The sequence below is a fragment of the Microcebus murinus genome, chromosome 4, assembly GCF_040939455.1.
Source record: "Microcebus murinus isolate Inina chromosome 4, M.murinus_Inina_mat1.0, whole genome shotgun sequence".
NCBI lineage: Eukaryota > Metazoa > Chordata > Mammalia > Primates > Cheirogaleidae > Microcebus > Microcebus murinus.
In genome coordinates, this window is record NC_134107.1 from 47,779,763 (window position 1) to 47,806,571 (window position 26,809).

General features: G+C 42.3%; 2 protein-coding genes across 3 annotated transcripts in view; one reads left to right on the forward strand and one right to left on the reverse strand.

Moving 5' to 3' along the window:
- Positions 1–12,038, forward strand: part of RRAS2 (RAS related 2) — an 87,377-nt gene extending 75,339 nt beyond the window's left edge. For both annotated transcript variants that reach the window (XM_012780724.3, XM_076002159.1), the window contains exons 5-6: positions 1,709–1,827; positions 3,631–12,038. In XM_012780724.3, coding sequence (XP_012636178.2) covers positions 1,709–1,827; positions 3,631–3,718 — 207 coding nt within the window. In that variant the 3' untranslated portion in view covers positions 3,719–12,038. The remainder of the gene's footprint in view (positions 1–1,708; positions 1,828–3,630) is intronic.
- Positions 12,039–13,593: 1,555 nt separating this feature from the next.
- The window catches only part of SPON1 (spondin 1), a 254,246-nt gene continuing 241,030 nt past the window's right edge, over positions 13,594–26,809 (reverse strand). Inside the window, exons 8-16 of the mRNA XM_012780725.2 lie at positions 25,823–26,024; positions 24,680–24,820; positions 24,118–24,193; positions 22,907–23,089; positions 20,675–20,845; positions 20,420–20,587; positions 19,970–20,134; positions 17,660–17,923; positions 13,594–15,325 (exon numbers count right to left, since the gene is read on the reverse strand). Coding sequence (XP_012636179.2) covers positions 15,162–15,325; positions 17,660–17,923; positions 19,970–20,134; positions 20,420–20,587; positions 20,675–20,845; positions 22,907–23,089; positions 24,118–24,193; positions 24,680–24,820; positions 25,823–26,024 — 1,534 coding nt within the window. The 3' untranslated portion in view covers positions 13,594–15,161. The remainder of the gene's footprint in view (positions 15,326–17,659; positions 17,924–19,969; positions 20,135–20,419; positions 20,588–20,674; positions 20,846–22,906; positions 23,090–24,117; positions 24,194–24,679; positions 24,821–25,822; positions 26,025–26,809) is intronic.

Consider the following 26,809-nt stretch of genomic DNA (forward strand, 5'->3'; position numbering starts at 1 on the left):
AACTTAACATAAGAAGCCAGCATTCATTACTCTGAAACCAAAACCAGACAAGACATGAAAACTACAGTCCACTTACTCTCTCTTGAGCACAGGTGTAAAAATTCTTAATAAATGTTAGTGAATAGAATTTAATAATACATAAAAAGGGGAATACATCACTCAGTGGAGTATATTACAGGAATGCATTGTTGGTTTAGTATTTGAAAAATAAGTCAATATAATTCATCGTATTGACAGACTAAAAAAAAGGAAAAACCATACGATCATCTCAACAGATGCAGAAAATAATATTGGACAAAATCCAGCATCCATTCCTGATAAATATTCTTTACAAATGAAATAGTGGAAAACTTTGTTAACCCGATAAAAGGCATCTATGATAAAATCCTATAACTGATAGCATACTTAATGGTGAAAGATTAAATGCTTCATTTTTAAAGTCAGAGACAATCAAGAGTATCCCTCTCGACACTCTTATCATTGTACTGGAGATTCTAGGCAGTGCAGTTAAGGCCAGAAAGAGAAATAAAGGACGTTGTCGTCAGAAAAGAAGAAATAAAACTATCTTTATTGGCAGATGACATGGATATGTAGAAAGCCCTATGGAATTTACAAAAGGACTTCTAGATAAGTGAGTTTAGAATATTTCCATGGTATGAGATAAATGTATAAAGTTATACCCCCTTTTTATAGTATAAAAAATGTGCATCACTGAAAGATGACTAGAAAAATGTTGCTCTCTATGAGTGATAGGTTCCTAAATTTTCTTTCCCCCCCCACCTGTCTTTTCTAACTTCTGTGTTTATTTTGTGATAATGTCAGCAATAAAAGGTATTTTTTTCAGTAATATAATTTTAAGCCCTACTATATAAAAGTAAATGTAACTTAGTTTAATAATTTTAGGTAAAAATCACTATTCAGTTCCTTTGCATTGAAAATATATAGGGTTTTGCCCATACTCAGTTCATGGTTTTTTATTCTCACCTACTGTTTTATACATCAATCAACTATACCACCCTTCCCTGACCTCCAAATATAAGGCATTGTGAGGACCTGTGATGCTATTCATAATTCATTTTTCCCCCCACATATTTACAAGCATCTCCTGTGTATCAGGTACTGGAGAATGCCACAACAAAAACACCCTATGGCCTCAGAAGTCTACACTTCTCTCCATCCTCACTTCTTGCTGTTTTCTCCCTTAACTTATTGTATTCTGGCTGTACTAGGCTTCTTCCAATTCCTAGAATTTGGAAAGCCCATTTGCCCTCGTGACCTCATACATGCTGTTTTCTCTGTGAAGGGAACTTCCCACACTGCTCACCCCAACTCCATACTCTTTCTTTAGTTCTTAGCTTCAGTATCACTTCCTCAAAGAAGCTTTCCCTCACCTCCCCGATAGGGTTCTATATTTTGAGAGCACCTTATACTTTTCCTTCCCAGAATGTAATACTGTTGTATTTAATACTTTTTGTGTAATCTCTAGCTGGGGATATTGTTGTGTGGTACTATCATCAGAAGTATGTTCTTCTGCATTGTTTCGCAGAGGTGAGCCTCAGTTTATGTTGAACTATTAAGTGTTTTGGTTCATCTTATGGTAAAACAGCATGGCCTTTGGCTGGATTATCAGCACAATCTGTGGCCAGGATTAGATGGAGCAAATCTAATTGTTAAAAATATAACTGAAATGCAACTTTTGGAATTTCAGGTAACACAGGAAGAAGGACAGCAATTAGCCCGGCAGCTTAAGGTAACTTACATGGAGGCATCAGCAAAGATTAGGATGAATGTAGATCAAGCTTTCCATGAACTTGTCCGAGTTATAAGGTAAGGAAAACACATTCTACAAGCATGTTTTAATAAATTACCATTAAATGTTTTTAGTAAGAAAGAGGAAATTTTATATAGGAGTAATTCCTTTCTAGGAGTAAATGCACATGGTATGTTCAAAATTTTAAGTAAGTACATATTCTAGGCACTTCCAGTATATAAAATCTAATTTAATTATGTTGAAGTAGAAAGCATGTATAGAGAGCTTGAAAGAATAAATGTAGTTCCAAAGGTCATGGTGGTATGAACATAGTAATGCCAGCAGCTAACATTTGAGTGGTAATCTCTGCCAGATACTGTGCTAAATGCTTTACTTACATTTTTGCATTCAGTCCTCACCACAGACCGTTAAACTGAGTACTTTGTTTTATCCTCACTTTGAGATGAGAAAACAGAGGTACAGAGGAAGTTAAATAACTTGTTCAAGGTTTAGATCTCTTAAATGGCAGGACTGGGGCTTGAATTCAAATCTCTGATTTGGGAACCTGTGCTCTTAGCTTTGCTTCTTACCCAAGTTCTCTCAGGCTAAGAGTAAGCCAAGGAGTAGAGATCCAATAATCCTACAAGGTGTAAAGTATGACATCCCACACTACAAAGAATTTTTCTGTTAGGTGGCCTGGGGGGCCCCTGTGGTTTAGAAAGTGTTAATGGGTTCCAAGAAGCTTGAGGTGATGGTGAGGTCTGCTAGAGTTACTATATATGTTTGTGGGTGAGAAAGATCAAGTTACTTTAGTGGGTGGAGTTTGATTTGATTATTTTGAGTCTTGGTGGCTTGGCCCCTACTTCACCCTCTGCTCTCTAGATCTACTGGGACTCTCTGCTAGTTAGATAGTTTGACAGGAATGTGGAGTGGACTCTGTGTATTGTGTCTAAGGTTAATTGACACCTGAGCTATGGTCTTCTTGTACTTGTTAGCCATTGTGCAAAGGAGAAAAAGTAAAGGTTGTAAATTTTGGGGTTTTAGTAGTTTGTTAAAAATCCCAGTCTCATTATTGTTTAATAGGTACAGAGTTCTGGAGATAGATAGTGGTGATGGTTGTCCAACAATGTAAGCATACTTAATGCCACTAGATTGTACACTTGGAAGTGGGTAAGATGGAAAATTTTATAAGTATTCCTCACCCCCCATTCCATTTCCATTTTGGTATTAAACAACTGATGAAAGGGGCCTTTATAAAATAATTACTGCTGCCTTTTTGAAATAATTTGTCCTTTGTTTTGATCCCTGGAATCTATCCTTATCTACCAGTCAATCAGGAGTGAGGAGGGGGTGGAGGAGGTTTTTTGGCTTTTTTTAATGCCAGGTACTCTTAGGCATATTTAAATATCATAAGATCTTTAATCCTCATAGAAAAACTGAGGCTCAGGGAGGTCAACTAATTTGTCTAATACTGACTTTAATAAGTGGCAGAACAGGGATAAGACCTGCATACCTCATAAGGGTGCTTTACTCACTTGTACTGTAGTGATAGATGTTTATGCTTAAGCATACCTTAGAGTCATGGAATTTCAAATTGAGAAAGGAAGTTAGGTTGCTGAGTCTAGTATCTCATGTGATTCGGGATTCACTCATTAAAGCAACTTAGCTTTATGCTAATGCTTATGCTTATGCTTATGCTGATGTTGAAGTGTTTGTGCCCTTTTTTGAGGAGTTAGGGACAAATATTTGTTTTGATCCTTAGTTGAAATTTAACATTGAAATGCATATGCACTTAAATTAGACTAGCCCCCAAATAACTTGCATTTGTAATAGTAGATTACCAAGAAGGCAATTATATTTTAGATTTTTCTGTCTTACAGGAAGTTTCAAGAGCAGGAATGTCCTCCTTCACCAGAACCAACGCGGAAAGAAAAAGACAAGAAAGGCTGCCATTGTGTCATTTTCTAGACTCCCTCAAGTTTTAGCTACCAACTGCCAGGAAGAGCCCTCATCTTCTCTCCTTACAGTTTACATCATGTTGGTACCTTTCTAGCCTTAGACAAATGATCACCATATTAGCCTTAGACCAAGAAGCTGGCTAATTCTTTCCGTGAAGCTAATACAATGGTCATTTCCACACAGATTTAAAGGAAACACTAAGGCTGCTTCAAAGATTATCTGGTTCCTTTAAAACATATGTCTATATACACAGACACATTCTTTTTTTAAGTGCTTACATTTTAATAGAGATGAATCAGTTTTGGAACCTAAGCTGTTTGCCAAGCTGAAGCTACAGGTTGTGAAATAATTTTTAACTTCCGGAATCATATTGCCTACTGTTACTCTAAATAGAAATATATGGAGTGTTTTTAAATGTGAATTTTTGCCTATCTTTAAAAATTTCAATGTCAACTTTAGTTAACCTTAAATACACTGAATTGAATCTACAAAAGTGAGACATCTCAGACCTTTACTGATGCTACAGCTTTTGTTTTCCAGTGGCCAAAATACCAAAATGCCTATTGTATTTATGGATTAAAAACTGCTTATAAAAACCTTTGTTATTACTCCTACTCTTGAAGACGATAATATTCTTTGTGGCCAAATATTTGGACTCATCCTGGACTTAGGCATTTCAGTGTACTTGATTTTTTTAATTTAACCCTTTTCACAGCCATGCTAAGGGTGGAAATGAGAAATATCTGTCTGTCTTCCTTTTCAAGTATTTCTGGATAAGGGATTCAAAATAACTAAAACTGTTTTTGTTTGATGTAATATAAAATATGGAGTTGATCTTTCCAGGGTCAGAGATGATTAATGTTTTTGCTATATACTTTTATACATTATTTTCTTATCAAACTAGTTAACAAGTATTTTTATATGTTTGTAAGCAAATATGCTTTCACAGCATACCTTGTGTATATGTAAAGATAAGTATTTAATTCTCACTGTTCACTTTTAACTGACAAAGAAAAAAAAAGTGGAAACTACAGAAACTGTGGTAGAACTTTTACTCGCTGGTCTGGTCCTGGTTGTACCCACCTTTGGCCAGTCATGTATCTATTCAAACCCTCCCAATAGAGTACAACAGGATGGACTCTGAAATCACTTTCAATATCCCTTACTAGATATTGACTGTTATATCAAGTATTAAGTGTAAAGCTTTTAATTGACAATTAGTATAACTGTGGATGGCTTCTGATTTTGTTTTTAATTCTGTGGATTGTGTTTAAACAATTCAAAAGTATGTTCCTGATTTTGAGATACTAAGTGGTATTGCACAGTTGTCACTTTATTGAATGTGTACAACAGTCCCATGAAGTTTATAAAACATACCCTTGTATAGCTTCAGGTGCTAGAATTAAAATTGATCTGTTATCACAAGATGATGCTCAGTTACTCATTTTGTTTTAGTGGTTTCTGGAGGGAACAAATATTTGAGAAAACTTTTTTAGTAGCTCTATGCCTTTTCTTAACAGTGCCTTAGGGTTTGAATCTGAAAGTCCCCATTGATCATTCAGCAGGTCAAGTTGATGTGAAACAGTTTGGTATTCTTAATGATATCTTGAATGTTTCCATGAGTCAGCATTTCTTAAACTTTTTCTATGAAACGCTCTTAGCAGAGAACCCTAACTATAGGAAAGGTGAATAGCTACCCCACCCCACCCCACGATGAAGCCTAAAACAGCTGAAGCAAAGCACACAATACCTTTATTTGAAAGCTAATACAAATTATAGAATTTTACATTATACTTCATAATATGATTACATTTATGTAGAAATATCTTTCCTTTCGGGTCTTCTAGTAAAAGTACTGCTCAGGAGTCTACCACATTTATCCGGTGGCTTTTGATATCATAGCATTGCCACATATCCTTGGTGGTACTTACAGTTGGGATAGTTTTTGACATGGGTAACTCCAGATAACAAGATGTTGCTTACATAATAACCAGATTTAATGGAAAACCCTTCAAATTTTATCTTATCTCAATTTACTTTTCATGCTTCGCTTTTGATTATTTTTGTTGCTACATCTTCAAGTTCTGTAACCTTTTCTTTTGCAGTTGTTGAATCTGCTATTAATCTTACCCAATGAGTTTTTATTTCAGACCTTTGGTTTTTTCCCCTCAAAGTTTTATTTGGATTTTTTTTCTTTTTTTTTGTATATTCTATTTACCTCCTCATTAGGTTAATATATTCCTCTTAACCAGACCTTCTCAAGTGGGTGCCCAAAGAATTGAGTCCTAATGCCTTATTTATTGTGTGTTGTGATTAACTTCTCACCTATGCATTTAGAATGGTACTAACTGTGTACCATCTTGGGGAAAATTTAGAAAATGATCACCCAACTTTCCATGGGACTCAGTTCTCTCACAGCACCCTGTTGAGAAAGGCTGCTTTGAATAGTGTACATTGTTATAACAGCTGTTTTAATGTCTTGGCAGAACCCTTTATCTTTGATTTTTGTATTTATTTTTACTGACTAAATTTTATTTAGTTATGGATCACATTTTCTTGATTTTTCATATGTCAAGTAAATTTTGGTTAGATAATGACATTGTATATTTTATGTTGTTGGGTGTCTAAATTTTGTTGTCGTCATATGAAGAATTCTGGGCTTTGTTGTGGTAGTCAGTTAATTTACTTAACTGCATCTCAGTTTGATCCTTTCAGGTCTTCTTTTAAGCTTAATGCAATCTCAAGTAGCCTTTTTCCGGGATAGTTTACCTCTACTACTAAAGAATGGCCCTTTTGGGGTCTCTAACTGAATGCCCTGCATAATTAATAAGGACTTTCCAAATTTGGCTTGTGGGAACTCGGTCAATTCCCAGTTCCATGTGAGCTATGGGGAACCATCGTTTTCACAGTTCCTAGGTCATTCTTTGCCCAGCCTCCTAGAGTTTCACTCTATATATATGTATCTTAATATTCAGGAAAGACTAATTGACCTATGCATGTTTTTGGAGCTCTTTTTCTATGTAGCTCTCTCTCCCTTCCAGAACTTTGTCATGAAACTTCCAGCTGTTTCAAACTTTCTGATCTCTAATGTCTGTCTTTTCATCTCAGGGAAACATTCATGCCCTGCTTGCAATCTGCCATCCCCTGTACAGTCTGGAATGTGTCTCTAGGTAGAAAGCCAGGGCAGTCTTAAAGCTTACCTTATTTGTTTCCCTTTGTGCTGTCTCCAGTGTACAATGTCTGAAAAAAGTTTCATGTATTAATATTTAGTCCTGTTCTTTAATTGCCTGAAGTAGGAGGGTAAATCCTGGTTCCTGTTACTCCTTTATGATTGGAAGTTGAAGACTCTCCCATTTGATTTCTATCATACAATCAGGTAACTTGTAGCTATTTAAATCTCTGACTTGAAAACTTTTCTCACAAATAATAACCAATCTCAGGGCATGAATAGTCCTCGCCTTTCTGGCCATTTATTCTCTATAGCTGAGGGTTGGCAAACTTTTTCTGTAAAAGGCCATATAGGCTTTGCAGGCCATATGGTCTCTGTCCCAACTCCTCAACTTTCCCATTATAGCAGTGAAGCAGCCATAAATAATGTGTATATGAATTAATGTGGCTGTGTCTCAATAAAACTTTATTTGCATACACTGAAGTTTATCTTTCATATCATTGTCATATGTTATGAAATAATATTCCTTTACATTTGTTTCCCAACCATTTACAATTGTAAAAGCCATTCTGTACAGAAACAGATAGTGGGATAGATTTGACCCATGGGCCATGGTTCATCAACCTTGCTCTATAACACACTTAGCACTTGAGGTTACATTTCTAATGTTAGAATGTTTTATGCCTTCTTATTTATGTGGAAATTCTTTCAACAGAATTTTCTGAATGGATAGTCAAGAATTTCTGTCCTAGGAGTTTTCTCCCTGTATTGTTTGTTTAGGGATTTACAACATTGCAGAATTGGACGTTATGTTCTTATTGACATACATGTTTGATGATTTAGTTTGTGTGTCTTATTTAGTTTGTATGTCTTATTGACATACCTTGATGATTTAGTTTGAGGCTTCAGAGTTTTATAATATAAATTTATCCATAACCTTATCATTTGACTTTTTAAATTTTTTATTTCTAAATATTATGGGGTTACAAATGTTTCTGGCTATGTGGATTGCTTTTATAATGCTTGAGTCAGGGGTATAAGTGTATCCATCACCTAGATAGTGTTCATTATACCTGTTAGGTAGGTTTTCAGCCATCCCCTCTTTTTTATCCCCTCTTTCTGCCTCCCCTGCTGCTTGATTTCCCCTGAGTTTTACTTCCCTGTGTGCACATATGTGCTCATCGGTTAGTTCTAATTTAATAACAAATACATATGGTGATTGTTTTTCCATTCTTTAGATACTTAGGATAATGATCTCCAGTTCCATCCAAATTGTTGCAGAAGGCATTTTTTGTGGCAGAGTAGTATTCCATGACATAGACACACCATAGACACACATTCCATGACATAGATAAACCACTCATGAATCAATGGCACTTGTGTTGATTCCACATCTTTGCAATTGTGAATTGTGCTGCAGTAAACATTCAAGTGCAGGTATCTTTTTGATAAAATGATTTCTTTTCCTTTGGGTAATACCTAGTGGTGGGATTGCTGGATCAAATGGTAGGTCTGCTTTGAGGAATCTCCATACTGTTTCCCATAGAGGTTTCATTTGACTTCATTTTGTTTCCTTTCCCAATGATCCCATGGAACAGATGACTGGTAGACAGATAGAAGGAGATGATGATCAAATGGTCATTCTCAAACTCTTATCACTTGAGCGCCTAAGGGTATTTAACCGGTGACCACTTCTAAGTTTTGCTTTGTTTTGTTTTTAGCAAAAAAAGATATTTTAATTAAACAATACTTGACTGAGCATGTTTCTTTTTGCAAGGCCATATTAGGCATTCTGGGGAAATGGATAGACGTGGAGCTTTTTCTTCCTTAAAATTACTCTAATGGTTAAAGTTTAAGACAGTCAACATCAAATGCTGGGATCCCTCTATTTTAAGGACAAATATGAGAAACATGCAAAAAGTGTTGTCAGGCCCAGCAGAAGGGATGCCAGTATATATTCTTCCTGGATAATACGAAGGTGCTTTTTAATTAGAAGTGGTGATTTGGCTGGAGCTTGATGGATTGTAGGATTTGAGATGAGTTGGAGAGGAGACAAGTGAGATAGTAGAAAGGCTGAGGGAAATGCACAGAGTTGGTAGAATCCAGGGTGTATTCTGGGACTGGAGGCTTCGTCTAAAAAGATACTATATATATGCAATGGGAAAAAATAGAAATGGTGTTGTGTGGGGCTTTAAATAGGATTGACCCTTCTGTGTATAATGGGAAACTGCCAAGGATTCTAACCTGAAGGTGCCTGGATCTAATCTAGTGGTAGTGTGAATGGCAGAGAAATGCAGATTTAGGAAAGGGCGGTCAGGTGAGAGGTGGTTGAAGTCATGGAATCTGTCCTCTCAGTATCATAAACTTAGGGAAGAGTAATGTCTGTTGTGTTTACCGCTTTACCCACATTGCCTGGCATGTGCAGAAAAATAACTTATTGAAAATGAATTATTTCAGAGACAGATAATGAAGGCCTGAACTGCAGTAACGTGGGGGAGAAGGAGACTGGACACTAGAGGTATATCCAAGATGTTTGAGTCTCCAGAATACTAAGTGGGTAACCAGGTGGTGCTATTAATTAAAATGAGTATGGGCAATTCTCTAGTGATTTTTTTTTTTTTTTTTTTTTTTTGTGACAGACCCATACAGGGTTAGTCCAGGAGGCATTTGGAATAGAATGAGGAGTGGAGGTCAAAAGAAGCAGTTAGTACTAGAAATGCAGATTTGGAGTTCATTTTTTTTTGGAGACAAAGTCTTGCTCTGTAGCCCCAGGTAGAGTACAGTGGTGTCATCATAGCTCACTGCAAACAAACTCCTGGGCTCAAACGATCCTCTTGCTCCAGCCTTCTGAGTAGCTGGGATTACAGGCACTTGCCACGATGCCTGGCTAATTTCTCTATTTTTAGTAGACATGGTCTCCTGAGCTCCAGTTATCCTCCTGCTTCGGCCTCCCCAGAGTGCTAGGATTACAGATGTGAGCCATTGTGCCTGGCCAAGTTCATCTATTTTGAGCTAGTGATAAGAGTGGATAATATCCACTAGAAAGAGTGTGTTTGAAGGCTTAAACTTTTGGGGAAAACAAACATTTGGGAGATAGAAGATTAAGAGGCAGCAAAAAGCCAAGAGAAACAGCCAGAAACCGGAGAGAATCAGGAGGCTGTATTGTCAAGGAAACCAAGGAGCTGGTAGAAAGCACTGAGAGCTGTGGAGAGAGAACAGGGAGTAAGAGCCAGGACTGATCATTTATGGGTTGCTGATGACTTCCGTAGATTCGCTCCAGTCACCTGGTTGTGGAAACCAGATAATAACGAGTTGAGTTGTGGTTGAAAGGTATTGAAGTGGAAGAAGTAAATGTGGGTTATTTTGAGAAATTCTGTGGCAAAATTGGGGTGATGGGGCAATTCTCTTGCTTTATAGGATAGGATGTTAGAAGAGTAAGAAACAGAGCCAATGCAAGGGCCTAGAAATGTAGGTATGCGAATCTGAATTAGGCACTACCATGTGGATACTAAAGCATTTGAGAGATTTGAAACACCTAGGGTTTGCAGGCTGGCATTCTTTTCTGACTCACGAGAATGGTACGTAGTGCACCTTTTCAGATTATCTGTGTTAAAGGGCCGGCTACAAATTTTTTAATCTCCATTATTGTGGACTGATACTTTGCTAAATGTAATGAAAAACAAATTACTGGGAAAATAATCATTGTCTTGGGATATTGTGGCAATGTCACATTACTGTGAAAGTTTCTAAACACTTGCTTTCAGTTTCTGTGTCTCATTTGTGCATGTTATCAGGCTGCAGGTCTTGGCTTTCAGCATCGCTGACATAGTGGGTAAGGGAGCAGGAGATTCGGGTATTTTGCACAAGTGGGTCGTCTGACTTCATGGGTAAGTTGGTAATTCTAGGTTAGGGTCACCAGTAGTAGTTGCATTCCAACTGTAGGAAAATAGGGACTATACTTTTATAAACTCTAAGTATTGTAAAGGAGTCAGTATACTTGAATAAGATGTTTTGCCTTTTTCCTTTCTGTTAATACTTACAGATTATTTGAGGCAAAGGAAAATTGTTTACATATGTAACTGCTTAAAATATGAGAAGTATTACCAATCAATTCTAAAGATATTATTTTCAGCAATATGAAAAATGTTAATGAATGCTATCTTGTGTTAAGACACTATGAATATTATGAATGTTAAGTGAAAGTCTAATTTCATTTTGCTCTTATGATAACTATAAAAGCTGTGCATGCATATTTTGTCATGACATTTTTGGTTTTAAGTGACAGAAATGCAGCTCAAACCAGCTTCAGCACAAAGTGTGCATTTATTGGTTTATGAAGAAGTAAGCATTGGGTGGGGTCTAGTTGGCTTTTGGTAAATCCTAAGACAAGACCCCTTCTCAAGAAATTGGCTAAATTTGGAGAGGGAGGTGATTAAGTCCCTTTGTGTAAGAAACCTTGTGTCAGAGCCCATGGCCAGAAAAGGTTAGAATAACTGGACCCAGCTCTCAAAGCTGCTCAGAGGTGCAGCACTGGTTTCAACCTAGGTGCCCCATGCTTAACCATTCATTACACAGTCTCTGCCTCTCCACCCTACACAGTGGAGAGTGTAGAAAGCCTTCCAAACCAATAGGGTTTCTAAAAAGCAAGATGCCATTTAAACTTGACATTTTAGTATAAATCTTTTGCTTTCAGATTGCAAAGGATCTAAATTGAAGAATTAGATTCATGCTAATTAGCATTCAGCTGCTATTTATAATTTTGTTTCTGCATCTCATTTTCAAAAGGGATTAATTAATTTTCATTCATTCTCCTTACTTTGGGCAATATGAACAAAATGAATCGTTCCATTATTAAAATTGATAGCACCAAGTAACAAAATAGTGGAAATAGCTGTGTCTTCATAATTAGGGATTAAACATTTATGGTTAGTCTTTTTTTGGACAATGCTATCCATTTCTTTAGGGTGTACATGTTTAACTCCTTTGTAGCCGAACTTCAGAGCTCTGAGCTCTTTTGTTCCAGGTTGGATTCTATTATAAAATGGTCTGGAGAGGTCTTTCTATAGTTTCTTGAGTTTTCTGTTTTTTTAAAAATATATTTTTATTTTTTAACTATTGCCTGAAACATGTAAATTAAACAAAAGTAGGTCACAGAAATAATTTGACGTGGAGAATTTTTGTGTATTGACATTTGTTTTAGTCCTTTTAATGTTGGCTCTAACAGAATAACCTAGGCTGGGTAATTTATAAAAAAAATAGGTTTATTTAGCTCATGGTTCTGCAGGCTGGGAATTATAAGAAAGAAACATGGTGCTGGTGCCTGCTTAGCTTCTGTTGAGGTCTTTTCATGCCATGTCATCACATAGTGGAGAAGGTCAAAGAGGAAGCGGACACATTTGAAAGGCAAAACCCGAGGGGGCATCCTGGCTTTTGATAACAACCCCCTATCTTGGGAACATTCCCATGGGAACTAATCCAGTCTCTGGAGAGCTAGAACTCATGCACTACCATGGCTCCAAGCTATTCATGAGGAATATGCCCCTATAACCCAAACACCTCCCACTAGGACCCACATCCTAATACTACCACGTTGGGGATCAGATTTCAACATGAGTTTTGGTGGGCACAAACCCCAACCATAGCACATTTTAACCATGGACTTGACCTGGACTGTACTTGGAGGGCAGTTGTCATGTGAGAATGTATAATGTTCCCTTACTCCCTGAAAAGGAGTACATAGACTTTGAATATGTCCAAAATATGTTTAATACACAAAATTCAAATTAAAAACAGCACAAAATCTTTTTATTCTGGGTCTAAAGAAGCCCAGGTTTTATTCTCATTTGCTACAACAGATTTCCTTCAAATAAAATGCATTGGCAAAGTGACAGGTGAGTGGCCCAATGTCTGGCTGGGAAATATATCTCCAAACTTAATGTTAAAATGTGGATGTAAATTGGATTACAACTGGTTTGCCATTGATAAAAAGATATACAACAATTATAACTTCTTTATATGGCAGTTTCTACTCGGTATCTAATCTCTTTATTATCTCAAGTGGAAGTCCAAACAAATTTCATTTTTGTAGTAAAAAGTCTTTATTTCCAAAATGATTGGTTAGCCAGAAAAACTATAAACCACCTAACACAAGACTTTGGTAAGAAAGAGATTTGACATTTCTTAGAAATTCCCCGTTGCAAACAGAAAAATAACATTTCTGCAACAAGAATTGTTACTCATTCTCAGCCATTAACCAGTAACCTGGTTTTAAGTCTTCAAAATTAGGATTAGAAATGTACCCAGCAGGGATCAAGTAAGAATATGAGATACTAGGGTGGCTTGTTCCTGGACATAGGACTCACTGTATAGGGAACTTTGATTTTCATGGGATGAGTATAAATATGCACCTAGATACCTTAGAACAATGTTGAAAAAGTAGGCAGATTCTATATCAGGACTTTTTTTTTTTTGTCCAAGTAGAAAATTAAACTTATAATTTCTTTATATTATGCTCCTTTGGGGATGAAGCAGTTCACTTAAGGATTGAAAATACAATGTTGGAAACAACTCAGATGTAGCTCAGAGATTTGGTAATAATGTCCCCTTCAGAATGGGGGAGCAAAAGCCATATCTTTTACTGAAAATGATTGAGGTGGACAATTGTAAAAAGACCCAAGCTTCTGAACATTTAATTAGCTTAAAAACACAAAAGACAGACCCAGTGACTTTTTATTGAACAGTCTATCTTGTGTTAAAGAAAATACATATTCAGGGCTATAGTATATATATGTCGTGTTTGGAAATATCCTGATGTGTTTAATACAAATACTTAAAGTAGTGTAATCAAAGCATTGTATGCATCTCATCCATGGTACATATTTGGATTAAGCAGTAATAATGAAGGCCTGCAAGAGAAATGAAACAATAGTTTTAACAATAAATGCAAAAACTGCTGATGGGCTCAACTGAGAAAATATCCTTTTACACTAATCCTTGGCAGTTGATCTCCCTGAATTCAGTGTGCCTGTGATTGCTTGGAAGGGGATGTCAACATGGCCTTCCCTGTGCATGTCCAGGAGGACGCAAGCCCTGGCGGGGACAGTTGACACAGATTTGACTTTCCACCAGAATTGTTGCTCAGCTTGATTCCTGATACTCCTTTCTCTTAGATTTTCTGTCTTTGTCTCTGAAATACTTTTTCTCTCTACATATAAAATTTCATGACTCAAGAATAACTTTGGAGATAGTCATTTTGTTGAAAGAATGACTCAGGAGGCTCTGGGCAGACTTAGCAAAATGTTTGCATAACAAAAATGTTTTGTTAGAAACTGATTTGAAAACTTCAAAGTCTAGATGTGTGTCAGACAATTTTAAAACTCAGGTTTGGGATCGCTAGAGAGGCCAATTTTGCTGCCTTGGCCTTGGCTCCAATAAGGATTTAGTGCCAAAAGGTTTATAGGGCTGGCTTCTTAAAAGAATTGTGGGCAAAAAACCCCCCAAAACAAACAAACAAACAAACAAAAAACAAGGAAAAAAAATACTTTATACACTTAGTACCCTTTATCTCAGGTGTAAGAACTGGTTACTTTACCTTTAAATAAAGCAGCCATCATCTTTTTCCTTTAGGGTATCAGGAACCAATATTAGGGGAGTGGGATCAATGTATTCAGAATTTCTCAGTGAGGAAAGAAAAGCCACCCAATGTCAATACTCCTCATCAAGTCTACCAGCTCTGTCTTCCCCAGGAGCTATTGATGATGGAGGACACTTTACAAGAGACCTAAAGTTCCACTAAATGAAAAGAGATGGGCAAACAGTCGTTTTCTGCAAGAGTGAACAGGCCAAAGATGAGGGCGAGGGGAACCTGCTCTCCCCATCTAATCAGGAATGTTTCCTACCTGCTGCACCCTGGGGCCCAGGCAGACAGTCATTTCCAGACACGGTTGCCTCTCTGTGTGGAGGAGGCCAAGGTCTCTATCTTGCCTGGCCAGGTAGGTGGAAGCTCCACAGGGACACGTTTCAGTTTAGGACAGGGTGGCCGACACTACTCACTTCTGTGCAGGAAGAGCGCTGGCTGAAGGTGAGAGAGCCCCACTGAGCCAGTACCCACCAGGAAGTATTCAGAAAGGATGTCCTTGGCATCCACAAGACTACTGGGCGAACCACACTGCAAAAATGAAAACTAGTGTACACAATTTAAATTGTCTTAAACAAGCAAACAAACAACCCAGCCATTGGTGATTCTGGAATCTAGAGTGCAGCCCTGGGGAACCTGCACCCTTGCTAACAAGGGTGAACGTTGCATGCTCTGATCTCTTTCTTATCTTTGCAGCTGGTAAACTGGGAGCTTTTGAACCTCTTCTTTACGGTCATGTAGCGTTCCTGAATCCCACCTCCACACAGTTTGGTGCATTCTGACCAGGCTGTCCATGGGCGCATCCTACAACCTGAAAGCATGAAAATACCCCGTTAGGCCAGCAGAAATTGAGGACAGAGCAGGGATGCTGAACTTCAGTAAAACTGAAATTTAGTTGTCTGGGCTCCTCGTCTATTCCTGTATGTAATGATTTGTTGAATTAACTAATGGTTAGAATCTGTATTTGGGATCGTTAGCTCATACATGATAGATTGCAAAAAAATGGTCATAAATATTAATACTTTGCAGCTCCTCTCATCAAGAGGCAGAGTCTATTTCTCCACCTCTTGAATCTGGGTTTGGCTATGTGACTTGCTTTGGCCCATGGGACATGAACAAAAACAGGGCTTGAAAAACACTGCTAGGAAAACTTCTGCCACCACGTAAGCAAGCCTGGCTGGAGAGGCCACGTGGAGAGAGGCCTCAGCCATCCCACAATGCCCTTTAAGCCCCAGTTGAGCCACATGAATGAGTCCAAGCTAGACCTTGAAAGACTCGTCCTGCTGAGCCAGCCCAAGTCAGTGAACCACAGAATCATGTTAATGATTGTTTAAACTACAGTTTTGGCCAGGTGCAATGGCTCACACCTATATTCCTAGCACTGTGGGAGGCCGAGGCAGGAGGACACTTGAACTCAGGAGTTAGAGACCAGCCTGAGCAAGAACGAGACCCCCATCTCTACTCAAAATAGAAAAAATTAACCAGGTGTGATAGCATATGCCTGTAGTCCCAGCTACTCAGGAGGCCGAGGCAGGAGGATTGCTTGAGCCCGGGAGTTTGAGGTTGCCGTGAGCTATGATGAGGCCACTGTACTATATAGGTGGGGCAACAGAGTGAGACTCTGTCTCAAAACGAGATAACACTACAGTTTTAGGGTGCTTGGCACATAGTTGGCTTTAAGGAATGTTGATTGGCTGACTGATGTGCAACAGACAACATTTTGCTATGTGAACAGCTTCCTAATGGAAGGATGGTGAACTGCTCACACCGTCTCCATTTCTCAACATCCCAGGTGGAGAAGGAGCATCCTAAGACAGAAGAAAAGGGGTAATTTGACCTGGGCCTTTAAAAATAATTAGAAACTTGGTGTACCCATTAACCTGTACTTTTAGATGGGCACCTTCGCCCATTCCAGGGAATCCAAAGATCATCTATCCGCCTGTGTGCAAGCCTTCACCATGGATCTTCCCAACCCATGGTTTCATTAGTTTGCTGATGCTATCATTCTTGGCTTGGGCCAGTTTATTCAGTAGTGAAGCCTCAGGCAGGCTTTTTTTTTTTTTAAGTCTTGGATCCCTCAAGTTAAGCTGGAGGAGGCAGACACATAATCTTCCTTCTGGATTGCAAACAAAATTTAATAACTGGCCTTCATGCCTCTGTTTTTGCCACTTCCAAACCACTCAACATAGACCTTTAAAGTCACTCTCTTGCTTAAAACATTCACCTACAGAATCAAGTCCCCTGAGCAGGCCACTGTCCTTTATGGTCTGGCTCCCCACCTCTTCAGCCTGGTTTCCTGCCTACCTTGTACTCTGTGTTCCATCCGCATCCCATTTATTGCTTGGACATGCCATGCTCTTTGGCATCTCTGCCTTGGCAGTTACTATTCCTGCTGCCTGGAATGCACTTCTCTAACTGGCAAACTCCTACAGTTTCTTCAAGGCCCACTCTGATTCTCCCTGCTCTGACATCTCCCTCTCTGAACTCCACTCAATGTAAGATGCTCCCTCGGTACTTGGTTCATTGCTCTATTGGAGCATTAGTCACTTAGTTACTTAGCAGCCTGGATCAATAATATTTGGGGAAATAAAACTCAAGGCTGACATGACACTGCTGCTAAATTTTGTGGTTAACATTGCAAAAATAAATCAGAGCCTCAGGCCAGGGCCAGTTTGTCTGAGCCACACCCTTCAATTATTGGAGGACCACTTGTTCTGGGCGGTCCTTGGGAATATTCCTTAAATGATGAACAAAACTCCTTGATACATATGTCCATATCATTATTTTCTATAAGGTCACTAAGTCATAACTGTGATTTTGAGCAAGGTTGGACAGACTTCTGACTTTATATATGTGTAGAAAGGAAGGAATTATGCAATTCCTAAGGGTTCTTTGCTTGAAAATGGGGCAGGTAATTATGTTATCTAAAAGTTCTTTGATAAAGTATACCCCCATCCTTTCTATTATAAATTATGCTAGCTTAATACTTGGGAAAAATTTGTATGTAAATAATCAAAATGCAGACTGAAGACTCCAGAAAATGTAGTCTCTCCCGAACTCCTTTCTCTGACAGATCTATGACTTAGCTCAGTGCAGACCCTGCCTGTCCTGGAGACCAGCCCGGCCCCACGCTTGGCAGCGATACCTGGGAACTGCTCCCCGTCAGACTCTTCCCTCAGCTGCTCACTCCTCCGGCTCTCCCGGGCCTCCCTCCAGCGCAACTTCTGGATGGATGGATTTCGAAGGCACTTCCGGACACGGCACTTTTTCCGCTGCACAGTCTCTGGGCAGGGTGCACCTCCAAACTGAGGCTCCATTTGGATCATCCGGGTTCGAATCATGTGGCCTTTCCCGCATGACTTGTTACATTCCGACCACTGGGACCACTCAGTGAGCTCGCAGTCAATGGCTGGCAAGACACAGATGGGTATGAGTGTATCTCATGTCTGAAACAAGGTATGGTCACTTACACTGTCCTTTGAACATCTCAACAAGCCTGGGAGGACTGCAAAGCAGGTGCTATTTATCCCACTGAATAGAGGAAGAAACTGAGGCTCCAAGAGGCCGACTTCACCCAGCCCACACTGTTGGTAAGCGGTAGAGGCAGGATTGGTGCCAGGTCATAACCCAGATTTTGTACCCCCTGTATGACTCAAGAAAGGTTTGGGGGACTCTGAGATGTGTTCGGAGCCTCTTGCCCTGCTCTGTGAGTTCCTAGAATATTGTTAAATCAGCCTCACGTGGCACAGACCAGCCTTCCATAGTGCAAAGGACCTAGGTTTTCTCAGGGGAGTTTCAGCTCACTGGTGGTGTTTTTCAGAGCAAAGCCAACAAGGCCCCTGCTGCCTGACTCGTTTGGAGAGAACACGTCCACAAGCTAACAGGTGGCTGACCCTGGTGGACCAATATCAAGGACACTGTGGCTTTCATAGACCTAGGCAGCTTTTCTTGTCCTTGACGTCATCCTGTGTCCTATAAATGGCTATCTGTGCAAAAGCACAGGAGCCAGAAATGGGAAATTCAGAAGACGGTCAGAAGCAAGTGGTGTTTTATGGTTTATCACATCACAAGAGCCAGCAAATTTTTACTGAGCCGGCCTCTCACAAACGAAGGGGAAATAATACATCTGTGTGATTCTTAGGGTGTGCGCTAGGGAGGTAAGTGATTCCAAAATCTCCATAGGCCTTGCAAGGTCAGGGTTAGGCTGGATCTAGAAGATCCTCATTTTGTTCAATAGTTTCAGGCCTTTTTTTCCCTGTGGGTGCTCAGGCAGCTTTCTTATCTGCAAAATGGGGATAATGCTATTTCTCCCATTAAGTCGTGAGGATTAAACAAGATAATGCTGCCAGCTGGTAGGTGAGTAAGTGCTGCATAAATGTTCATTTTCTTCTGCCTCCCTTTGGTGGGCTCTGTGGATATTAAGACTTTTAAGTCAGAAACTGTCTCAGTCGAAAGGCTCAGGGGCCCCAACTCTAGTGAGCTGGCTTGAACGACAGGTCGATTTTAGTTACTAGAAACAACAGGTTTCTTTAGTCGATGTCCAAGTTATCTCTGCGCGTGGCCGAGTCTGGCTAAACAGCCCAGGCGCTGTAGCCTGGGAAAGCCACCGAGGCCTGTGCTCGCCAGCTCCAGTGCTCACGCTTGGAGCAACCTATTTCACAGACGAGGAAACTGCGGGACAGAAATGAGAACTAATCTCTGAAGGTTACGAGAAGCCGGTGAAGGGGCAGAGCTGGCATGGGAACTGGGCAGGCAGCCTGAATTCTAACAAGGGGAGGGAAAAGGAAAGACTGCAAGTGCGTTTTAGAGGGAACCTGAAAACAGCACATCACCGCAAGCGTGAGTTTGCCTGCCCTTTCACCACCTACAAGAGCAGCCTGTGCAAGACTGGCCAGACAAACTGGCTTTCTCTGCTTAGAGAGTAGGCCTCATGTAATAAAAATAGCTGACCACAGAGATTTTGGAGGCGACTGGGGGAGAGGGGCAGCGAGCTTTGGGGCACTTGGCTCGTTTTCTTGCTGGTCTTCTTACTAGGCTGCAGGAGTCACTGATTTAATGTCCAGCTTCTGGTCATGGGTAGATAAAATGGTTGCAGGGAAGACGTATAGAATTAAAAAGCTTGGAAAATCCATGGGTCAGACAAGCCCATAATTGAGGAGAGAAAGAATTGAGGTTTATTAAGCCTTGTGCTAAAGGTTTTTCATATGTGTCTCCCATTAAGACTTCACAGCAACTTGTACTTTGTTCTGTAGACAGTAGCAGGAACCCCACTTTACTAACGAGACTGACTGCAGGGTTAGTAATTACCAACGCAGAGACCCAAACTGCATGCTTCTCCCCAGCAGTTTTGCTATGGGATCTAGCAGTATTATCTCAGCACAGGGCTGGTTCTGGGCTTCCTGGACTCGGGAACATAGAAGAGAAGTGGCGGGCTTCTGGGAGCCCCAGGACTTACGGCATTCGGGCAGCATGCACTTCTCCACCTGCTCCAGGTCCTCGTTGCAGTCTCCGAGTTCTGCCAGGGACTTGAGCATCCGCTGGCGGGTCCGCATGCCCTTACCGCAGGTCACGCTGCAGTCGCTCCACTCGGACCACGGGGACAGCAGGCATGGGATGGTGTCTAGATCAAGAGCCAGGTTTGCTACTGAACGCAGGCTCCCTTTGCTTTCTTTGATCTCCTCGGGCCCACAACGCCCCGCATGCGGTCCCCTGCTCTAACCCCCAGAGTGAAGTGGAACTGCCCGGGGGGTTTGAGTAAGTGAACTCCATGGAGCAAGAAGTCCCCGCAAGGACCATGCTTTCTTCCTGCTCAGCCTCCGACCTCTACGGTGGTGGTAGGGGGTGCTGTGGCCCTCCACGCCCGTCCCCGGCCGCCTCCCCCAGCCCCAGCCCCACGCCCACTCACGGCACTCGGGCATCATGCACTTCTCCGCCTGGGACGTCTCGGCCTTGCACATGGAGCCGTCCGCCGGGCTCATCTTGACCATGCGGTGCCGCTTCTTCATGCCCATCCCGCAGGTGGCGCTGCACTCGTCCCACTCGCCCCACTCGGTCACCAGGCAGCTGCTGGGAGCTGCAGAGCCCCACGGAGTTGAGTCGCCCCTCGGCCTCGGGACCGCCCCGCCCGCCCGGCCGCCCGCCCGTGCGGCGCCGCACTCACAGCACTCCTCGTTGACCGTGCACTTCTCCGTCTCCTCGGTGGGCAGCGTGCACACGGAGCCATCCTCCGGGAACTGCTTCACGTACCTCTCCCGGGACCGCATGCCTGTGCCGCAGGAGATGCTGCAGGGCGACCAGGTGATCCACTCGGACATGGTGCAGGTGGAGCCGTCTGCAACACACCGAGCGTGCGCTGCAGCCGTGGGCGGGGCCGCGAAGGGACTTCCCGCGGGCGGAAACCAAGAACTGACCAGGGGGCAGTCAAGGGGAGTGAGGCAGTCGAGGATGGAAGTGCATGGAAGAGGTCTAAATCTTTAACACATTAACGGCCATGTGAGTTGTATTTAACTCACACTAGTTTTGAGCCCAGGGCCTCGTGAAGCATATGTAACTCACACGTCTCTTCGCCTTGGAAGCCGGGAGAACTTGATCAGATAATTAGGAAGAAATTTAACTAAGAGGCAGCTGTGACAACACAAGGAAGTCCATGCATCTTATACAAATAATTTTTCAGGATGTCCAAAGAAGTCTCTAATTCCTTCTGATTTCCAACCACTCCCCCAAATAAGTACATGCAGAAGGGAACTTGATGTGAGTATACGGAGAACTCTATTTGGCTCTGGGCAAGGTAACTTCTAGGAGCCTGGACTGCTTCCCCACCAGCAGTGTTTTACCCCAGGTGAAAAACAGACACAGTCCAGCATGTGTAAGATACTGGGCTATTAGGATAACAAACACCTTCCAGCTTCTGTTTACTGCTTGCTTGCTAACCTCAAGGCATTATGAGTACATTATGGGATACAGAGGAGAAGGACAAAGAACAGGGAAACCCGAGTCTCTCAGCTAGGACCCGGAACAGGTTAGAGCCTATCAGGGGCAGGATGAAGTAAGAATCACTGTGGGGGCGGATGTATAATCAGCATGTAAACAGCTTAGGTATAAAAGGCTCACTAGCACACAAGGGGAGGTCCCTGCCCGAAGAAGAGGCCACTGCGCTGGCACTCTGGGGGCTCAGACCCTAGCTCCAGCTAGACATTAAAACTCCTTTTGATAATTACAGCCTTGGTGACTCTGTCTCTCTGTCCCACGGCCCTGCGAATCTCGACTATATAACACATGTTTCAAAACTGTCATTACCACCTGGAAGCCACCTAAACTGGCATGAGGAAGGATTCTTCTCTGTAGAGGAGGAAGTTAAAGACCCCAACTCCCACTAAGGCCTTAGTCAGACAGCTCCCCAGCCCCAAGAAAGAAAGCCTTCAATGTTGACAGGCCAGTCAAACCTTTCCCCTGCCTGCTTGTAGGAATGGTCCGTCTATGGCAGGGTTTCCTCCTTTTCAAAGTGCCTTATCACGGGCAAAAAGAGCTAGCAATAAACCACCATGGGAGTACAGCCGGAGTGGCATTTAAGACTGTCCCCCAGGAAGAGCCAGGGAATGAATGGCCTGCAGTGGGGTGAGCCTTCCTTACTTGTCCTCAGCTTGGAAGTGAGTTTCTTCCTGCCATACACCCTTGCACCCTAAACATCCCCTCCCACTGCCTCATTGTGCTCTGTAAGATCAAAAAACAGTGTGTAGCTCTACCCAGGAAGAAGGAGGAGGCATGCCTTGGGAAGCAGCAGCCAACCTTTGCCCAGCAATCAGCTTAGTGCGATCTTGAAGCGTGAGCCATCATGGCATATGTATTGCACCCTCATAGTTCAAGCCTGACCTTTGGGCAGTTGCAGAGAGAGAGACTGAGATTTTCTGCAGTCTGCCCAAAGGTCATGACATAAAGAAGTGAGCACTCGGACTGAGGCTGAGGTGGGACACAGATGAGAGACCACGGTAACAGAATTAGAGCAATGGATCTCCATTCAATCTTGGTTACCAGATTCACTGGCTCCTTAAAAAGAGAGTGGAGTTGAGACACAGAAGCAAGCTACTTATTATCTGTAATTTGTCATAAGATTATCTATGCTTGTTAGTTCTTTAGTAACTTGTGTGTATTTTATTCCATAGCTGGGGAGAGAGGGAGGTAGTCCCTCAGTCTCAAGAATTCTTTTGATGTGACAAGACATGTTCTGTGTTCAGAGCCCTCAAGCACTGTTGCAGATTGAGGTCTGCCTGCCTGAGGTGGACCCTGATCAGCAGGGTCACAGTGACGCTGCCTGATTGGGTGTGAGGGGCCCATGCTGCCAGGCCTCCCTTCCTGAGCTCCTGCCAGCCCCTGCTGTCCTGGGCTGTCTCCTCACCTTCGTCGCTGCAGCCGGGGCCCATGCAGGGCTGGAAGTCCTGGGTGTCAGGGCAGGGGACACTGAGGTCCAGCTGTGCCTTCAGCATGCGCTGCCGCATCCGCTTGCCTTTGTCACAGGTGGAGGAGCTGCAGGCGGACCACGGGGACCAGTTGGAGTAGATGCAGGTTTCAGGGGTGTCATCTGGAAAGAGTGTTTGACATGTTTTCCCTGGGAGCCTGCGGCAGCTGCGACTGGCCCTCTCCCCAGTCCAGCCCAATTGGGGACAAGAAAGGCCATGCTGCCAAACCAGCCTCAGTGAGCCTGGGTGCTCCTGAGATGGAAGCGGCCATTCGCTTCCCTTTAAAAATTATATTTTAACATCTTGTCAATAAATATCTCAATCATTGGAACGACTCTCATACTACTCATTCCTTGAAACATGAACATCTTTTCATTTCCAGTCCCTTACCTTGGCAGACCCTGCTTCTACACACACATAGGTATATCATAAGCAGTTTTGGAAGGCATGAGGCTTTTCTTAATGTTGTGGCTTCATCTTCCCGATGATCCCATACACAGATGTCATGATAAGAATAAGGGCAGGCGATGTTCACTGAGCACTTATTATGTGCCAGCATCATTCTAAAACTCTTACGTATTTTATCCCACTTGATCCTCACAGCAACTCTCTATGAAGTAGGTTCTGTCATTATACCCACTTTACAGCTGAGGAAACTGAGGCAGAAAGGTTAGCTTCTTGCACAAGACCACAGGGCTAATGAGAGTCCAGGCTGCCTGGCTCCAGATCCTATGGGAAAACTTGAGTGTGAACCTTGGCTCTGTCACTCCCTCCTGACTGTAGGATGTGGCCTCACTTTGGTTGCTGGGGGAGTGGACGCACTCATGCCTGCCTCGTGGCCAGTGCAAGAATCAGAGCAGAGAGTGGCCTGAAGGCTGCAAAGGCTATTCAGATGAGATACATGATCATTTTAAAGGCCTGATGCTGCTAAATACATATTCCAATGTCATCCCTTTACCAATTCCCTTACACCTTGTGCCTAGTCTTGGCCTTGTTTTTAATTATTTCTTGAGAAATACTCAGAGATGGGATTACCAAGTTAAAATATATGAATTTTTTATGGTTCTTAAAACATGTTAGCACATGGGTTTACCAAAGGGTGGTGCCAATTTATGTTGCCACCTACAACAAAGGCAAACAACACACATACCTTCATCTTTCTCTTCTGGAGCCAGGTCTGCTACAATATCATCGACATTGTCAGGTACGATATTGCATTGTTCCCCCTGCAAAAGGAATTTTACTTGGAGGGCTCACATTAGAGAAAGAAGGGAATGCATAGGGGAAGGATGAAGGAGGACATAAAATCTAATGCCCACTCTGTACAAATCCTGGGCAGACATTTACAATCTGACTGAAAAAGAAATGCTAGGAAAGCAGGAGTGGCTACATGGTAGGGATGGTAAATGCATGGCTTGTGTACCACTGCTTCCCAGTTCCTGACCCATGGCAGACATTAGTAATTGATTATGGAACGCATGATGAAATTGATCTGCCTGCATCAAATCATTCATCTGAGCACTGGGCCTATTGACTTCATTTTGCTCATTTACATCTTATAATTTGCACGCTGGAAACCCTGGGAGGCCCAAGAATTTCATATCCTGAGGTGCTTTCCGCCAGGGAATCCGATTCTAGAGCACAAAGGTGTGCAGTCTTCTTGGCACTCCTGGTGGGAAGGGTCAGTGCCAGAGTGAGCTCTAATCCAGTACCTTCCGGGCGATTCTCTCGATGACAACTCTGGCTACTTGAGTGATAGACCCGCCCTCTGGATCATAGAAAGGACTCTGAGGATGGTCCAGACTGGTCAGGGGCCGAATTTTCTCCTGGGGAATCGTGGGCTTGTTAGGTGACTGCAGGAAAAAACACAGATACAGACAGTGAGAAATAAAACTGGTAAAACCCACAAAAGCCATTTGTTATATGGATCAGCACAAAAGCCTTGATAGGAATTTAATAAGTATAACGACTATTTATATTTGTGGATTTCTATTCATGTCATATGCTGTACTTGGAAATTTCTAGATCTATACTTTAAAATTCCTCCACATACATGGGAAGATCGTGCCTAGATGAAGCAGCCAAGTTTCAGAGAGGTCATCTCGGCTAGGAAATGTCTGAGCCCGGTGGGCGTGAATCCAAAAGTCTTCCTACCAGACCAGGCACCAGCAAACTGTTTTCTGTAGAGGGTCAGTGGGTAAATATTCCAGGCTTTGTGAGCCATACTGTGTCTGTCGCTGATACTCAACTCAGCTGTTGTAGTGGGAAAGCAGCCCCAGACAATATGTAATTGGATGCATGTAGCTGGCTTTGAAAACTTTATTTATTAATACAAGTCCCGTTGTAGGGCAGATTTGTCTTGGAAACTGTAGTTTGCTAAGGCTTGTTCTAGATTGTTCTCCCATTGGTTTTCTGATGGCTCCAGATTTCAATGTAGTTGACCATAGCTGAGAAATGTGACATTCAGGACAGAATCAAAACTCCTTAGCCCAGCTGTCCAGAAACCTTCCGGATATGGCCCAGCCTTATACCCTTCCTGCTGGTCTCTGCATTTGCACATGCGCATTCTCTCTTTCTTTCTCTCTGCTTTTTGCCCCTGTGCCTTTGGCATGCTGTTCTCTTGCTTACGTGTAAACTGCTCCATGCTCTCCTGGCCATCGCACGGACACTTCCCAGAGCCCCAGTCTTACTGTGTGTGATGAGGAGACTGTGCTGCCTCCCCTGCCAGACTGTAAGTTCACACAGAACAGAGCCTGGGGCCGGTTCCCCTCTGTGTCCGGCACACACAGAACAGGGCTGGGCAAGGAGGCGGCTCTCGGGAAGTTTGCCACTCGCCACTGCAGGCACACGCATACCTCGTAGGTCACCCCGCTGTCGGTGCCTGCATCCCAGGGAATCAGGTCCTGCACCACCTTCTGGACCCAGCCGCATTCCTTGGTGCACAGATCCTCTGCAGACAGGCCCACGTTCCAGTCAGGGCTGGGGCCCATCATGGTCAGGAAGGACATTAAGTGGCGTGTCCTGTCCACTGAAAATTCAGCCGAGGGGGCTGCTCTCCTGGAATCAAATGCAGAGACCATTACATTAGGGCTCCGAGAGTCCACGCTCTGAGGGACAGGGACATCTGGCCAGACTATGGGTAAAGGATGAAAGGGACAGAGAGTACAGACCAAGCCAGATTCTTGGTCTCCCACTGGACTCTGCCTTTGGCCACAACTGGTTTATACCCTTCTCTGTCCTGAGCCCATCCGTTAACAAACATGGGCAGAATCAGACACTACCTCTGTATCTTTAATGGATCCACTGAGCTTACCATTATTTTGTATTTCCTTGCTTATTATTTTTTTTAGCTGTTTACTCACTGTAATCTCTCACTGGAGGCAAGCAAGGTTTTTGTCTACCTTACTCATGGCTTTATTTCCAGTGCCTAGAATAGCACCTGGCAGAGAATAGATGCTCAGTAAATGTTCTTCAGTAAATGAATGAACAAATACTATGCACTATGTGGGCACCCTGCTGTGTTGGGTGTGAGATGAACTTTACAAATAAAAACTGCTTAGCAATGTCCCAAGCCTTTTCTTATACATTCCCACTCAATCCTCATCACCATAGACCTGGGCTAAGGATTATTGACTCCACTTTATGGATGGAGAAACTGAGGCTCAGGAAGGTTATGTAACTTGTCCAAAGTCACAAAGTTAAGCAGCAGAAAGGAGACCACAACCCAAGTCAGTACTAGCTCAAGGTTAGTATTCTTTCCGTCATCGACTTCTAAATCCTCTCCCTGCCGCCTTTCCTCTCTGCTGAGATCTCTGCTGTGCATGAGGGGCATCTCCCCCAGC